General features: G+C 40.0%; 1 protein-coding gene and 1 long non-coding RNA gene across 4 annotated transcripts in view; one reads left to right on the top strand and one right to left on the bottom strand.

Moving 5' to 3' along the window:
* Positions 1–1,761: 1,761 nt before the first annotated feature.
* On the bottom strand, positions 1,762–11,883 carry LOC138146885 (uncharacterized). Its single transcript, XR_011164628.1, has 2 exons — positions 11,799–11,883; positions 1,762–2,055 (listed from the first exon to the last, which is right to left on the bottom strand). It is a non-coding gene; the product is annotated as an uncharacterized lncRNA (long non-coding RNA).
* Positions 11,884–12,072: 189 nt separating this feature from the next.
* The window catches only part of USP34 (ubiquitin specific peptidase 34), a 322,401-nt gene continuing 316,474 nt past the window's right edge, over positions 12,073–17,999 (top strand). Inside the window, exon 1 of one of the 3 annotated variants that reach the window (XM_069069036.1) lies at positions 12,073–12,263. In XM_069069036.1, the coding sequence (XP_068925137.1) occupies positions 12,074–12,263 (190 nt within the window). In that variant the 5' untranslated portion in view covers position 12,073. Of the gene's footprint in view, positions 12,264–12,488; positions 12,648–17,999 lie in introns of those variants that run through there. The other 2 variants (XM_069069034.1, XM_069069035.1) reach the window with 2 other exon arrangements.

Genomic DNA, 17,999 nt, shown 5'->3' on the forward strand with positions numbered 1-17,999 from the left:
TGGGGCTGTTTCTTTTTTTGTTTTGTTTGTGAACCCTGACTACTATTTTTATCTGTTATGGTCTCAGAAGTATGTATTAACTATTTGTGTCTTTTTACATTTGTTTGTAATATGTCTTTTCTAATATATAGTCAATTTTTGCAAAAGTTCCATGTAGTGCTGAGAAAGACACACACACACAGAGGTATCCTTAAATTCTTATGTCTTAGACATTCCTATATGTGTGTATATATTCTTTTGCTGCCCCATTCAGAAGATGCCCCAAGTCTTTTAACTTTATAACTTCTCCAGCAATTTGTTCAGTTTATTATTCTCTTTTGTTTACCTATTTGACTTAGTCTAAACAGAGGGAGGAATAACAAAGTCTCCTATTGTGTTACAATTTATGTCTTCATGTAGCTCAGTTAATGTCTTCTGTATGAATTTAGTTGCTAAGGCATACTGAACATATAAGTGTTTTAGTGATATCGGTTTATCTATGATTCTTTTCCTCACAATGTAGTTTTCTTATTCCATTTTTTTTTGGATTTGTAGGATAGCATGACTGCAACTCTCACTTTTATGGATTTGCTCTAGTGAATATTCCCCATCACTTCATTTTGATTTTGTATTATGTCTTTATTTTAAAAAAACATGTTTCTTGTAAAGCAAAAGATTGTAGTTTTTTCTTAACCAATCTGTCACCTTTTTTTTTTATTGGATTGCTTAATCCATTCACATTTACAGTTATGAGTTTTCTTTATATTTTCCTCTACTTATCTCTAGTATTAGGGTTTTTAAAGTTATGATTATGTACTGTTTCCTCAGTTACTTTATTCTTTTTTAAAAGGTATCTATATTCCCCATGACTCTCTTCTCCTCACTCCCGATCCCCCACTCTTATTCTTTCTCTTTCCTTTGGGGTTTTGCTCATAAGATTCATTTTCTCTCCTGCTTTTATATATTTATTTAATTCTTCCTCTCCCTCCACCCCAATCTAGTAGATTTCCCCTTCTCCTCCCTTTCAGTTAATGCTGCTAATTTTTAAAATTTAATTTTTTTGCACACCTTATCAGAGAGGTTTTCTTTTACTCTCTTCATTATTCATTTTCTCTCTGTCTATTCTAGATCTTCATTCTCTGGTTCCTGGTCCCTATAATTAGCTTATGCAATCATAACTTCCAAGGTACCCACTGTGGGTTCTCCCCTCCTGAGGTAGGACAAGTAGTTTTTCCTAAGCACTAAATCTCCCAGACCATACACAGCAAAAGATCTCCATCTGCCTTCATAGAGCATTTCTCTCCACCCAGAGGAGCCTTCATCAGTGGAATTTCTTCCCATTACTAAAGCAAGGTCTCCCTCCTTTCCAATCATTCTTTCCACCTCTTCACCCACTCTCCTGCAGGTTTTTCTCTTCCTGAGAGAAACACTGCCTTTTCATCCCAGCTAACCCTTTGTTTGACTCATGCTCATCATACACTTTTCTTTATCCCCCACCCCTTTCACACACCTTCCATTTTGTAATGTAGTCCCATTAAAAAAAAAATCTTATCCATCTGTAGGCAGGTTATCTCTAGATTCTGTTCATAATCCTTCAGTGTTACCTCCACCTGACTTTGGCTACCCCCTCACTCCATCTCTTTATGTACATTTAAGAAGTCTCTTATTGATCTGTTGTCACTGTCCCTACCCTGGTCTGCTGCATTCTCTCACCCTTATTGCAGCTCTGTAGAGACCTTTCAGAAGTAAATAATCTCTTCAGTTCTGGTTTTCTTTCTAAAATGTTTCAAATGCATCTTTATTATTGAAATGCCCAACTTTTTTCATGTATGGTTAAGCTCAGATTTGCAGGGAAGGTTTTCCTGGGCAGCATCCTGAGCACCACTGCTCTTCAGAACACATTATTCCATTTCTCTCTTGCATTTTCAGGTGGATACAGAATAGTTTTGTGTAATTAATTTTTTTCATTTGAATATAAAGGTCTCTCCTGATTGCTTGCAGAAGTTGTTTCTGAAATGAATTGTGAAATTTAACCACTGTGTGTCTTGGAGTTTGCAGCCTTCATTTTTTTTTTTCCTGAAAGTAAAAAATGAATTCTTTAAATCAGTATTTCATTCATTCAGAAGTTCTGGGTAGTTCTCTTGTATTACTGCCTGCACTGTGGCATTACAGTTTTCATCCTGGTAGATTTATGATCCTTAGGTTGTCTCTGTGCATTTTGTCTTCGAGAATAATGTTTTGCTTACAGGTAGCATATTTTCTTTTAATTTTGTTTTTTGCTTTTCTGATTCCAGATTGTCTTTCACCCCTGTGCATCTGCATTCCCAATCTATTGGGTTTTTTGTTTCTTTGGTGAGATTTGCTATAGCAGGTTCTAGTTTTTCTATTCTGTGCATTATTTTTATGGGCCACAAATTCTGCTCTCATATGTTTTCCTGTTTTAAGCCCTTCAAGAATAGTATGTTGTGGTTCCATGTAATCCTCTAATTCGATAGGGTACTGTCTCATTGTATTGAATCACTTTACTTTTTTATTTATTTATTCATAGAAACCTGAGCTCACTTACTAGATTTGGAAGTCATATTTCTGTTGTTCATGTTTTCCCTGTTGATTTTTCTGCTTACATTCAAAGTCTTTGAGTTTTCTTCTTCCTGAGATCTTTGGTAATTCCAATCTTGCCCTCCCATATCATCTTATTGTTCACCTTCTTACTCTCTGATTCTGCTCTTACAATGGTGATTTCCTTGGGGGCTGAATCTCAAAGCTTCTCAGCCTCCCCCTAGCTAAGAGGTTCCCTCCTTTAAAAAAAAAAATTACTTAGTGCCTCCCTCCAATTCTTTAACAGGTTGGTTGTTTTTTTTTTCCCCTTTTTGGAGGGCAATTGTAACTTGCCCAAGGCTACACAGCTAGTTTATTTTTTTTGTGTGTGTGGGTGTTAAGTGTCTAAGGCTGGAACCCAACTCAGGTCCTCCTGACTCCGAACTCAGGTCCTCCTGACTCGAGGGCCAGCGCTTTGCTCACTGCACCACCTAGCTGCTCCCAACAGGTTGGTTTATTTTTTAAAATTCTGTCATTTTAAAGAGTATTTTTAAAAAATGACCTATTTTAAATTTAATAACTTATTGTAAATTTGTGGGTTTTTCCTGCATTGAAATTTTGATGACATAATATTGCATCATGTAACCATATAGTATCATACTGCAAACAACTCATTACATGCACATTATTCCTATGCATGCTGGATTTCCCAACAATGGACAACATACTTGCCTGCCAACACTTGCTTCTTAAGACCTGTCAGCAGACTTGACCACTAATCAGATATAATTTGCATTTTATGTGTCTATTTGGAAGATAGTCATCACTATGACTTTAACTCTGCTGCACAACAGATGAACCATGTATAAATGTTTTTTCAAAATATCTTTTCTTCTTTCCTTATCCTTCTATGACCCCCTTAGTTTTATTCAATGCTCCCCAATCCACCTGAGGCTACTACTGTCTCCCAATTGTTCCAGCGCCCCTAGGGGGTGTTATTGCCCACTCTGGGAACCTCTGTAGGTGGTCAATTCATGGTTCACCAGCCTAGGTCTCTGTCTGTAATACCGTGTTTCCCCGATAATAAGACCTATCCCGAAAATAAGCCCTCCCCTTACTGTGTAAGATTCCTCTAAAATAAGCCCTCCCCCAAAAATAAGCCCTAACCCTAACCCCCCCCTGTGAAATGCACGCCGCGCTCCGAGCTGCATCCAATCAGAGCTGCAGCAGTGAGCGCGTCATCCTATTCTTCCCCAGTGATTTGCTTGCTGGTGTCATTGAGAGCAGTGCCGCGGAGGAGAGCTGAGGCAGGACAACATAAGCCCTCCCCTGAAAATAAGACCTCTGGTGTTTTTCTTTCCAAAAAAAAATAATAAGACAGTGTCTTATTATCGGGGAAACACGGTAGTAATGGAATTTAAAGATCCCCTATATTGGCTTGGTTTAGTGTTAAAACCCAGAGCTCGTGAATCCCACTTGTGGGATGGACTTGTTGACATGAAAAGAGAGGGCTGAACTGGGAGGAGCTGGTGACGTGGATTTAGAGAGGCACAAGCAGAGAGAGAGAGAGAGAATAAAAGGACTGTTTTGCTACAACAAGATTAGATAAAATCAAGTTGTAATAGATCCAGTCTGCATGGTTGCTATGATGTCCTCTGGTTCTTTTAAGCATTATGTGAATAGGAGCAGAGAAGGAAAGTCAGGGGGAATAATCCAGGGTCTGACAAAATATGAGCAAGATAGGATATGGAAGCAAAAGATTTCAGAGTAGAAAACAGTGAGTAGTTGAACTGATTAACTATTAGAGTCAAGATTGGGAAGGAAGAAAAGTGAAGTCAGAGCAGGAGTCATGGCCTAAAAAAAATGGTGAGTGGAGGGCTAAACTAAAAATAAAGTTGAATAGATTTAGGAGGGGTGAGGCACAAAAAGATGGAATAAAGCTATGATCAAATTAAGTAATTACAATTTTTGAACAAGAAACTTTTAAGAAAGCTTAAGAAATGTCTGGAATATGTAAGGAATATAAAATCCCACCAGCCTTATCTGTTGATTATAAAATAGTATTTGATTAGGCAGGTCTGACCATATCACTCCCCTGCCCAATAGACCCCAGTGGCTCCCTACTGCTTTTAGAAATCAGACGTAAATTCCTTTGGCTTTAAAACTCTCTGTAATTTGGTTCCACTCTTAATTTTTCATCCTTACAATACATGACTCCCTTTCATTTCTTCTATGCAGTCCAAACTGGCTTTTTTGTTATTTCTCACAGGCTATCTCCATGCTTGTTAATGTCCTCCTTCCTCACCTCTCCTTAAGAATCCCTCACTTCCTTCAAAGTTTAGCTCAAGTGCCACATGAGGCCCTTCCTAATCATCCCTTGATTTCTTGTGCCTCCTCCACACTACACTGACCAGGTGTATCTATTTTATTGTGCTTCACTTTTTTGATGACCTTTGCAGATATTGTGGGTTTTTTTTTGTGTTTTTTTTTTTTTTTTACAAATTGAAGGTTTGTGGCAACCCTGCCTTGAGCAAATCTATCTGCACTATTATTCTAATAGCAGGTGCTCACACGGTGTTTTTGTGTCATTTAGGTAATTCTCACAATATTTCAAACTTTTCCATCATTATTATTATATCTGTTATGGTGATCTGTGATCTTCACTGTCACCAATTGTTTTGGGGTGCCACAAACCATTCCCATATAAGACAGCAAACTTAATGATAAATGTTATATGTTCTGACTGCTCTACCAATCTCCCCATCCCCCTCTCCTCAGGCCTCCTTAGTCCCAGAGATACAACCATATTGAAATTAGGCCAATTAATTACCCAACAGTGGCCTTTAAGTATTCGAGTGAAAGGAAGAGTCAATTAATGGGGCAAATCTCATTGTTATTTTAAGAAATTGCCAGCCACCTCAATCTTCAGCAACCACAACTCAGATCAGTCAACAGCCATCAACACTGAGGCAAGACCTTCCACCAGCAAAAAGATTATAAAGCCCAGATGATGGTTAACATTTTCTTTTCTTTTTGGAGGGGGGAAGGCAGGGCAATTGGGGTTAAGTGACTTGCCCAAGGTCACATGGCTAGTGTTAAGTGTCTCAGATCACATTTGAACTCAGGTCCTCCCGGCTCCTGGACTGGTGCTCTATTCACTGTGCCACCTAGCCGCCCCAGTTAGCATTTTTTTAAGCAATAATTTTAATATTAAGGTATCTGTTTTTTTTAGACATAATACTATTGCACACTTAATAGACTACAGTATAGTATAAACATAACTTTTATAAGCACTGAAAAACCAAAAAATTCATGTCACTTTACTGCAGTATTTGCTTTATGGCACTGGTCTGGAACTGAAGTTGCAATATCTCTGAGGTACACCTGTATTTGCTTTGTATATATATGCAATAAATGTATGGTGTACATAGTAGAATGTGAGTTTCTTGAAAGTGGAGATTTCCATTTTTGTGTTTTTTATCTCCAGAGCTAACACAGTAGATATTTAATAACGCATATTGATTGACTGAGGCTGAAAAATAGGAAGGTCAGGGTGGTCAAAGAGATACTGATAACATTCAAGTCATCAAATTGAGAGGAGGGTTGAAGTGGTAAGGAAGAGTGTGAGCTAGAGTAATTTCACAGTACCATAGCCACAGCCTCATATTGGCAGCAAATATTCAACAAATAGAGGTTAGGGTAATTTAAAAGTATCTCTTCAAATTTTCCACTGAAAAATGAAGTTCAAGTCTAGAATTTATAATCTGAAAGAAAATTCTCAGCAACACAAATGGTATAAAAGAATTACGTCTTGCAAAAGGCTACAGAGATTGAACTCATATCTGAAATTTTCTTTAAATTTATGGTTATAAATACTGGTCCTTAACTTCCAAGGCCTATATTAACTGGATAGTTTTCTTGGTTCTGCTTACTTCACCCTGTATCAGTTCATATAAGTCTTTCCATGCTTCTCTGAAGTCATAATTTTATATATGCCATCCCTTTCTCTTTTCCTCCTTTAGCTCTTTTTCAAAAAAGGTGTATCCTATGCATAGCACATATAGAGGTAACTAGGTGTCACAATGGATAGAGTGCTAGACCTGGAATTAGGAAAACCAAAGTTCAAGGGTGTTGAACTGGGTCTCTTAACCTTTGTGTTCCTCAGTTTTCTCATCTGAAAAAAGTGGCAATAGTGCCTACCTCCTTGAATTATGAGGATAAGAGATCTGTAAGTTGCATGCAAATGTTAAAGCACTATATAAATAGTAGCAGTTATATGTCAAAATCATACAAAATTAATTGAAAGATTAAACAAGTGAGAGCTTTGACAAATCTCTGGCTTATTAATACCAAGCATCACAGAACAGGGAAACGTTTTGATTTTTTCTTCAATATTCCTTTTAGTTCGAATAAGGTAGGCTGAGGAACCCCTTAAATAGTCAGGGAGAAAATCTAGAGGGAAGGAATCTAGATTCCTTAGATGTTTTTCAGTTTCTCCTTGCAGTAGAAAACAAGATTGGTTTTTCTTTCCCTTCAATTCTACATTTATTTAAGCAAATCTAGTTATATATACTTATTCTTTTCATTCACAGGTCTAGTTAGGGAACCAAAAAACATGATTCTTAGAGAGCTCCTTTTCCATGCATTTAGTCACTGAGTTCTGAAATGAGAAGGCAACATTTGGAAAAGATTAAAGGGGATTCAGTTTCTGGAACTTGTTCTTTCCAAAATTTTTATTGATATCTTCAGTTTTCCCATCACTTCATTTCCCAAATATATCCCTCTCCCTCCCTATCAGAGAATCATCCCTTATAACAACAACAAAAAGTTTAGCAAAACCAACATATTAGTCAAGTTTGACATGTTCTAGATCTGTATTCCTCTACCTCTGAAAAGAGGCAAATGCATTTTCATATATTCTTTGGGATCAAATTTGGTTATTATAATTATAATTTTTAAATTTTATTTTCCTTCACATTGATGTCAGTGTTTATTGTTTTCTTGATTCTACTTCACTTTGTATCAGTTTATACATTTATTCCTATGTATTCTTCACATTCATCATTTCTTATGGGACAGTCAAATTCCATTATATCCATCTACTACAATTTGTTCAGCCATTTCCCAGCTGACAAGGATTCCTGTTCCCTCTCCCACTTCTCTGCTCCTATTTTGTGCACAGTGCATCTTTGTTCCTGTATTCAAATTCCTTGTAGTATATGCCTAGAAATAGGATCTCTGAGTCAAAGGTAATTTTGAGAGTGTGATATAATAGAAAGGACTGAACTTAAGAGTAAGAAAGACCTGGCTTCATATTCCACTCTGGACACTTATTAGCTGCATGATCTTGGGCAAGTTATTTAATTACTCAGTGCCTCAAGTTTTCTCTCCTGTAAAATAAGGGTACTGCACTTTATGACCTTGAAGGTCTCTTCAAATTCTTAATCTCTGACTATAGGAAATTTTAGTTATTTTCTCAGTATAACAGCAAACTATTTTTTCAGAATGGTTTGACCAATTCACAGTTTCTATAGCTATCGAACAGTTTCTACCACCTTTCCTATATTGATTATCTCATATATGTTGTCTTTGCCAATATGCTGGGAACATATTTTTAAAAATAAATAAAAGCAGGTGTAAGATTTGAGAAAATATATTTTGAACTTTTATTATGATATTTGGTACCAATAAAAATAACTTAAGATTTTTTAACAAGGGTTTCAAACTTTTAAAGTAAAAGGGTTTGGCTCCTGCAAAAAGACTGAGAAATACTACCTAGTGGTTTAAGTACAATTCTGCCACTAGGTGGTGCTAAGTTTTAAAATGTCAAATGACTGGTGACTTCATCTCAACTCCTTCGTGACTAATGTAGACAGCCTCCAGGAGGTTCTGGGGGGAGGGAGTGGGAGAGAAAGCACCTGGAGGACAATCTTCTGGTGATGAATTCCTACAACTTCACTGGGCTGTCCTCTGATGACAGTTTGATGCTGGACCTATAAAAGAAGTCTTTCATAGGTCCTGTCTTCTGACAGCATAGCCTTTAAGAACTCAAGGTTAACTATATCTCCTTGCCATCTTAGGCTTCAAGAAAGTTCTTAGTGGAGAAAGTAGTAAACCTTACACAAATAAAAATAAAGGTGATGTGTGGCAATCACACAGGTGAGATCTACTTAAAAAACACTAATATGAAAATCTTCATTGATTTAAAAAAAACAGGGATATTTATTGTAAACTTAAATTTGTACTCTTTCACCATCACAGATCACAATCCTTCCAGCTACTAGTGCTGAAAAAAGAAAAGGGCAGGATGGTGACAAACCACTCTGAATTTAAGTGGGCTGGTGCTCTGGTGAGAGGTGAAACTTGGAGAAACTTTCTAGTTTTATTGATCTGCCAGAACTTATGTTTAGCTGGCAGAAGTTCTAAGAACTCACCTTGAAGAAACATCAGAGCAAGACTTTAGTTCAGGGGCTTTGTTACCTACCCTGATTAATGCACATATTTCAGGAACAAATCTATTGCAAAAAACTCTAAAAGAACATCAAATGGAACTTGGGTCAAAAAGACTTTAACAATTAAGAAAAAGTCTGTAAAATGGGATCAAAGCAACCTAGTGTTACACATCTATAAAATAGTGGTCCTGTTCAGCTTCTAGTGGCGAGACATGGGCCTACCACACAGCTACCCAATTTCAAAAGCATTTTTTTAGCCTTGTCAATAAACCATGTTGATAGGTGCTGAATAAATACTTTTTTCACTTGAAGGCAAATATTCATATAAGTGCTAAAGCACAATACTACCCTAATATTCAAAACAGTATTTCTAAAGCCCTGTTTAGTTAAGAGACACAAGAAAGATCACAGCATGGTAACTCATACAGGCTTCACTATTGTAACAACTGTTGACAGAGTAATCTTTTTTGGGAGGGTCTGTACCTATGATTTCATTGGTGAGGAAATTCTTTCTACCAATGCAGATCAGTAAATCTTCAGCAACCTCTAGTCTTAAGACTTGCTTGGGGCACTGAATGTTAAGGTCACAAAACCAGTATGTGTGTGTCAGAGGTAAGACCTGAACTGAAGTCTTCCCAATTTTGAGGCTGACTCTGTAGCCATTGTCACATTTCCTCTCTAGAGTAAGCACTAGAGGCTTTAGAACATGAACTTTAAGCAAGAATACACCTGGGCAAATGCTTGAGTTGGGAATTACTGTTTTAGCACATTGAGCCTTAAATTCAATATCTAAATAGAATGGAAACAGCTTCTAATCCATACAATGGTTACAGTTCAAGTTTAGCAGTCACACTGCCTCGGAATTATTATGTTGAATACAGTGGTAGTGATTGTTTATGAAAATACAAGGGGGTCTAGAAATTTAACAACATTGTCATTTTATGCTAATATGTTGCCTTTCACTGAAAGGTTACAAAAAGTTGGCACAAACTTCAAATTCCAATGTTTGCTTTCCCTACCAATTTTTAAGAGTAACTACTATCACATCTTTCCTCAGTATCACCAGTCTGAAAGAGAATCTCATTGGTAGTTAGTAAGTTGTTAACGTTCATAAACCAAAACATAAAATTTAATCTGAGGTTCAGATTTCACCTTTTGTTAGCACAGTCTTACTTTTCACTTATTAGACAGAAGCTCTTTGGAGTTGTGCTTCAATTTTAACAAGTCTCGATGAGATAGGTGACTGTGTAGTAGGAGAGTGGTTTCACTGGTTTGTCTTTTCAGGAAAACCAGAAAGTCATGTGGATACAACTGTCATATTAAGTACTTAATATCTTATATTTTTACAGTACTTTTTAGTTTTTAAGGTCTTTTGCCGTATATTATCCCCTTTGATTCTCAGGGCAACCTGTGAACTAGGTAGGGCTGGCAGATACTGTTCCCTCTTCACCCTTCCAGATATTACCGTGTACATACTCTTGTACATAACCTTGTACATACGGACATTTATGATATCCGTCTCAATAGAATGTTTGCTCTTCTAGGGCAAAAAGTTTATTTTTGTTTTGTATTCCCAATGCCTGGCACATAGTAGGTGTGAGTTATTTGAAAATAAACTTTCTCATGGTCCAAGGTCACAAGCCTAGTGAGAAGTCAGGTCTGAACTCTCTATTCCAATTCTAAGAACAGGGTTCTTCCCTCTACACTAGATTACATCTCAATTAAGAGGTCTAATTATCCAAGTTTGGTATTGGTAGCATTTTTTCCCCTAATTGACCAAAGGTACCAATTTAGGCTTACAGCACCATTCCTCAAGACAAAACCCACCAAAACTTCAGCAGGAGGGTGGATTTAATTGTCCTTCTGTCTTCTACACCATATCCAGGATCACAGATTTTTGAACTGGAAGTAATCTTTATTTTTATCTTTTCCTCAAGTGTAGAGTAGGGATAAAAGCACCTACCTCCCAGGGTTGTTGTATTAAACAAGATAGTATTTGTAAAGTCCCTGGCACACAGTGGGCACTTAAATGCTTGTCTTCTTCCTGTTCCTTCATGATAGACTGGGAAGCAAAAGACTGTCCCTCGGAACAGTATCATGGGTCAATCAAGAGGACCCATCTTGAATAAAGGGATATTGTGTCACTTGAGCAACCACTCCCTGTATTCTCATCTCTTCCCCGCCCCCCCCCCCATTTGTATCGTTCTATTGGGTGACAAGTTCATAGGATCATAGATTTAGAGCTGAAAGGGTCCTCTAGTCCCACCCCCTCATTTTACAAGTTCAAGTTTTACCCATCTTGGATGGAGAAGGCTTATTAGCTCAGGGTGTAGAGGGGCGTCTACATCTTAGGTCCTGAAGCGGCGGTTAGGCAGGTGGAAGCCGCACCCACTGACTGGCAAACACCACACCCCTGGGCTCCCCTCAGCCCAAGGGCAGGGGTCGGCGGCCTGTCTACGGGGCCTTAAAGACTTCGGTTCTTTAAACAGCCTGTCTGGGGCAGCGAATAAACGTGAGTGACCAAAGGAAGAGCCGGGATCGACCTCCCCACTACACGATAAGCCGCCTTTTTTTTTTTAAACTCTCTTCCTCGAGACCCCCTCCCTCACCCTTTACGGTGGGGGGACCCGGGACCGAGGGAGCTGTGGGGGTGGGGCGGGGAACCCCAGCGTTGCCTCCTCTCGTGGCAGCAGGGGGGGGGGGGGTCAATGTCAATGCGAAGGGGGCCGGGAGGAAGCTGATCGGGTTTCGGGAGGAGGGCTGGGGGCGACGATGGGCGACCTGCAGCCTCGGCGGCCCAGACTGAAGCCGCCATCTTACCCTACTCACCCTAACTCCCCCCTCAGCCGAGCTGGCTTCGTGTTTTCCTTCCGGCCGCTGACAGAGATCCGGGGCTGGGAGGGGTGTGTTGGGGGTGGGGGGGGTGGTGTGTGTGTGTGTGTGTGTGTGTGTGTGTGTGTGTGTGTCTGTCTGTGTGTGTCTTGTGTGTGGGAGTGGGGGTGGGGAGAGGAGGACGGAAGAGGAAAGGGAGGGAGGTGAGCCAGCTAGAGGTGGTATGGGGTGGGTGGGTGTGTGCATGTGTGTGTGTATGTAGAGGTGTGTGTATGTGTGTGTATGTGTATCGTGTGTGCGGAGAGAGGAGGGAGGGGGAGGGAGAGGAGGGAGGAGGAGGAGGAGGAATGAGAGTGAGAGTCTCTTCGCTTCGGCTCCTTCGCCTGGTCGGAAAGAGCCGAGCGCAGCCCGAGCGCTCTAGTAAAATGGCGGCGGCGGCGGCGGCGGTGGCCGCGGCGTCTGGTCGGTGAAGTGACTCGACTGCTTCTCTCCCCCATCCCCCTCCCTCCCTCCCCGTCCCCCCCCCCCCCCTCCCCCCCCCCCTCCCCCGCCGCCGCAGGCGCCTCCGCGCCCCTCCGGCCTGCGCACCTCCCCTCGTCCCCCCTCCTCCCTCCCTCACCGCCCCCGCTCCCGGGACAGGCAGTTCCTCGTCCCCTTCACCTCCCCACCCTCTCCAGCTCTCTCCTCCCCCCTCCCCCGCCGGCCGGCCGGCCCCCCCTCTCCTCTCTCCCCTCCCCCCCCCTCCGGTCAGGATCAGTCCGTGCGATCCGAAGCGGGGGAGGGGGGGGGGCGGCGGCTGAACGATGTGCGAGAACTGCGCAGACCTGGTGGAGGTGTTAAATGAAAGTAAGTAGCCGCCGCCGTCGCCGCCTCTCGGGGTGCGTCTGTGGGTGTGTTGGGGGGGGTCCCCCACCTCTCCTCCGTCCCAGCCTCTGCCCCCCCACCCCCATCCTCCAAGGCCTGAGGAAAAGCGCGGTTCCGCCCGGGCCGGGGAGCGTGCGGGCCTGGCGCCCCCGGGAAGGTGCCTGGGCTGGGAGCCGGGCCGCTGAGGAGGCTGCGGCCTCCGGGCCGACGCGGGCCGGGCCTAGTGGGGCCTGGCGTGGCTTGGGCACTCTCAGTTACCTGGCAGGCGGGGAAGCGGCAGTTCCACTCGCCGGCTGGGGCCCGCCTTTAAACGAGACATCTTCTCGGGGAGCGGGGCCTATGTGCTCTGAGAAACTTTCCTCATTACAGGTGTCAATTAATGAGGGGTTAATTAGCCCCTCGCTGCTCTGCCTGGGGGAGGTAAGGTGAGGGTAGGTGAGGTGGGGCGGCCGACTGGGAGAAGGTTTTTCCTAAGAATCCGATCTTCCCTGCCCCCAACTCCCCTTTTTCTGATTTTCAGGCTGTTCCAGAGGCCTCTTGTACCTGTTAATTTGTATTAAACTCACTGGGAGGTGCCTTATTTTTTTTTCGGAGGGGGAGGGGGAGGAGCTATATGAAATATTTCTGCCACTTTGTAAATGCTGAAAATGAATCGTGTGTGAGAAGATAACCTTTTAAACCCTTTTTTTTTTTGTTTAGCGATTTGTTTTTTGAGTATGTTCATGGATTTAATGGCAAAACCTGTTTTGCGGAAATAAGGAGAACTATGTACTACAGATTCCATCCTGCCTAATACTGTTAATCTCTCCTTCCTTTCAAACCCCACCAATTTCTTGCACTTTAAAAAAAGCAAATAAGGTTATCAGCTCACAGCCAGATCTTTTTTATTTCTTTAAACCTATTTTCTTTATCAGGCATCTTTAAAATTATAAAATACCCTGCAAATCAACTACCAGTCAGGCCTAGAGGCCTGGTTAGAAGACCTGAATCAGATTTAAAAATTACTGTTCACTAATTTGATAAGAAAGTAACCTAACTAAAAGGATTGTTATTTTAAAAAGCCCAACAAACTGGTTATTTATGCATTAATTCTAAAGACTCCCAGACTTTTTATTTTTTTTATTCAATACGATGCTCTGAAATAATGATAAAATGTAATGTCTGAGTTTTGACTTATTCTTATCTGTAACTACCTAGCATTTGGTTGATAAAGCGAAGTTTAAAATTGGAGAGTTTTAGACGTTCTTGACATTGCTAAGATGAAGTGGAAAGAGCTGTTGTGGTTCTCCCAGTGAATTTCTGGGCAAGTTATTTTAACCCTAAACCTCAGTTTTCTGGTCTCAGCAATGGGAATAATAATGCTTATACCATTTCCCTTACAGAGTTGTGAGGATAATGCTTTGTAAAGCTTAAGCTGCTATATAAATGTAGAATTTATTGGTGGCAACCTTGCAGGCTGATGTTTTTACTTTCTGAAAATTGCATATACAAATGAATTTCTCAAGTACTTGTTTCATTCTGTATTTTTCAGGAATTTTGATCAAATGTCTACATTATTACGTATTTTGAGTGAACATCGTTTTGATGGAATTGGTATAGAATGCTGTGAAAAAAACTGTTTTGTATCTTTAAGCAAAACCTACAAGCTTCTCAAGTGCACAAGAGTGTCTTGTATTATCATGGCTTTGTTATTGCTTTAGAAAGGTGATTTGATTTCAGTTAATGTATTAGGGCAAAACTTGTTAATTTTTAGACTACTTTATAACTCAGTTTCAACTTGATAAGAAAATTCCTGGATAACTGTTTTCAGATGTCACTAGCATTACAGTGCCATAGAATCATTAATTTTTGAGTTCTCTGAACATTTGTGCCATACCTTAATCATAGAGGAAGATCCTATTGAAGTGCTCTCTCTGTTTTTTGTGTTTTGCTGTGTTAGAACCTTGTTTGAAACTCCTGATGAATAAATTAGTAGATCCTCTTAGAAGACCATAAATTAGAAAATTAAAAAGAAAATTTGAGATCCATATTCCCCAAATCACAGACTCTTGAAGTATCTTGAAGTATTGTAGCATGACATTATAGCAAGTGTATATAGATGAATGTAAAGATATAATGTAGAATGGTTTATAAAAATTTGTTTTAAAGAAACTGATAAATTATAAAAGTTGAAATATTTGACCAAAAATAAGTGAACAGAAGTTTGTGGGTCAATTTTCTTTTCTAGTTACTGATTATTTTAGGATGAGCACTCTCTGTTTTTAGTTAGGATCATAGATCCAAAGCTGTAGTGACTTCAAGCATGTGTCTAATCCTATCCCTTAATTTTACAGATGAATAATACTAGTAGCATTTATTTATTGATTCAACCTTCGTAAGGTGCTTTACATATTTTATCTCATTAGATGAAGAAATTGAGGCCCGGAGAGTTTGTGATGTACCTGAGGTCACACAGGTGGTAAGCATCAGAAACAAGATTTTAGCTGGCTTCCTATTTTTATTACTGATTGTAGTCAATCAACAAGCTTTTATTAAGCATTTAGTATATGCTGGACACTGTGCTAATTTCTAGGGAAACAAAGACAAAATAGAAAACAGTTCCTTTCCTTATGGAGCTTAAGTTCCAAGAAGAGAAAGGAAAGAGTGCAAGCAGGTATCCAGGTATGTATAAGATACTTGCAAAGTAGATAAAAAGTAACCTTAAGGGAGAGACTAACAGCTGAGGGAACCAGGAAAGCCCTCTTGCAGGTGAAGGCACCTGAGCTTAGTTTTGAACAAAGCCAAGGAATCTGAGAGGTTTCTACTTTTTAGTGGGAGAGAGAGCATTCCAAGCACAGGGGGCAAGACAATCCATTGCAAAGGCACAGAGGTGTGTGAGGAACCACTAGTAGGCCAGTAGGGCTGAATTAGAGAGCTTGTGGAAGGGAGTAAGGAGTAATGTTTAAGAAGACTGGAAAAGTAGGTTTGGCCAGGTTGTGAAGGACTTTTAATACCAAACCATAGAGTTTATATTTGATACAAAGGATAATAGGAAGCCTCTAGAGTTTATTGAATTAGACCTGGGTTAGCTGGGATAGACCTGTGCTTCAGGAAATTCACATTTACTGTGGGATTTGAGGGGGTAGAAATTTGAGGAAGAGGGACTATTGTTGCAGTAGGTCAGTGGAGAGCTGATGACTTGAATTAGAGTGGTGGCCATTTGAGTGAGTAGAAGGGAGATTATATATATATTAATATAGATTATGAGAGATATAGAGGTAAAATTGACATATTTGGCAACAGCATGGATATGTGTTATGAGTGAAGAGTCCAAATGACTGGGATTACAGACCTGGGTAATTGAAAGACTGATGGTGCCTTTGGGGAATAGGAAAATAAGAATAAAAGGATCCAGATGTCAATTTTTACAATAACATTTAATCTTAATGTTAGAAATGTAAAATGTTGACTTAGGAATTTAGGAATGAAACAAAAACAGTTGCTTTTCAGTTTTACATAATTTTTCAGGTCTTTAAGGAAGGGAAGGGAAGAAATGTAAATAAAGATGTATTGAATAGATTTTTGCTATGGTTTTAGGATAGTCTTAATTACTTAAATTCTTATACTAATTCGTTGGGGCTTGGGAATTGAACATGTTTCTTTTATAGTTATTTTCTTTTATTTATTTATTTTGCTTTTTGGAGGGCAGTTAGGGTTAAGTAACTTGCCCAAGGTTACACGACTAGTTTTTTTTTTGTGTGGATGTTAAGTGTCTGAGACCGGAACCGAACTCAGGTCCTCCTGACTCTGGGGCTGGTGCTTTACTCACTGCGCCACCTAGCTACCCTATAGTTATCTTCAAAAACAGATATCACCTGATTAATTCACAAAACATTCTTGGCTTTTAGTTAGGAGTTCTTGGCTCATTGCTGGGGATTTGAAGGTTTGAAGTGCTTTGAGCTGTTAAAATGGTGAAGTGAATCCATTTGAAGAGATGAAGATAGAGAGACGGTCACCCTAGGAATCAGAAAGCCCTGGGTTCAAGTTCTGCCTTAGTTAACATAGTAGCTTTGTGACTTGGGCCACTTAACACAGAGGTGTGCTGCTCTAGGTAACTCAAACTGTATGTTGCAGAGAAGGTTCCTACCTGCTTTGGGCAGGAAGTTCCCTTACCTAAGAGTTCTCTATACTAATGAAATCAGAGGTTTAAGAGTCACCCCCCCCTCCAAACCTGATAGTCTTTAAAATAGGATTGTGGTATTGATACTATTCAATCGTTTCAGTTGTCTGACTCTTTGTGACCCCATTAGGGGTTTTCTTGGCAAAGATACTGGGATGGTTTACTGTTTCCTTCTCCAGCTCATTTTACAGATGAGGACAATGAGGCAAACAGGGTGAAGGGCTCTGCCCAGGATTACAGAGCTAGTAAGCATCTGAGATCAGATTTGAACTCAGGAAGATGAGTCTTCCTGAATCCAGGCCTAGCACCCTATCTGCTGAGCCACCTAGCTGCCCTAGTATTGATACTAGTGATGGTTATTTTTGTAACTTGGTTTATCAATAGGGATTGATGCAGCATGAAAACCTGTAAATAGAAGGCCTGCATCCTAGTTCTGGGCCTGTTTGTATGACTGTGTGACTATGAGAAAGATTTTCACTTCTCTAAGGTTCAGTTTTCTCATTTGTAAAAAGTATTAACCAATACTTGTAGTACCTGCTTCACAGGAATCTTGTGAGGATGTAATTTGTGAGGATGTTGATTATGTTCAAGGCACTGTTAGGCTCTGGGGATACAAAGACGATAATGCAAGTCTGTGATTTTAAGGAACTTAAATTTTATTAGTGGAAATATGTACACAGAGAGGCGATTATAAAATATATACAAAGTAAGTGCAAATGATTTGGGGGTACACTAACAACCAAGATAAGAAAAGACCTAATGTTAGAGTTTGGCACTAGAACTGAGTGAGCCTTAAAGGAAGCTAGGGGTTCACACATATGGAGTTGAGTTCTAGGCATGGAAGCAGGAGATGTATATAAATGATGGTGTAAAGTGTTTTGGAAACTGTAAAAAGATACATAAATGCCAGTTATTATTGATAGTTATATGTCTATAACTTTGATCCCCTGAAATTAAATTAATGCTATGAATTTACATAATAAACACCTTATTTTGAGCTATAGGAAAGGTAGGATATTCACTAAACTAGTATGAATTCCTAAGAATTTTTCTAATAGAACTGTTTGGTGACTCCAGTAGGGGCTTCTGTGAGCCTGCCTTTGATAAGGTATTTTATTACCTGTGTGATTGTAGCAGCAAGCACCCCAAGCGCGTCCTCAGGGTTTGCTGCCCAT

This window comes from Petaurus breviceps, unplaced genomic scaffold (genome assembly GCF_028583685.1).
Source record: "Petaurus breviceps papuanus isolate PSGF00001 unplaced genomic scaffold, PetGlider_PUasm1.0 90775, whole genome shotgun sequence".
In the NCBI taxonomy this organism is placed as follows: Eukaryota; Metazoa; Chordata; class Mammalia; order Diprotodontia; family Petauridae; genus Petaurus; species Petaurus breviceps.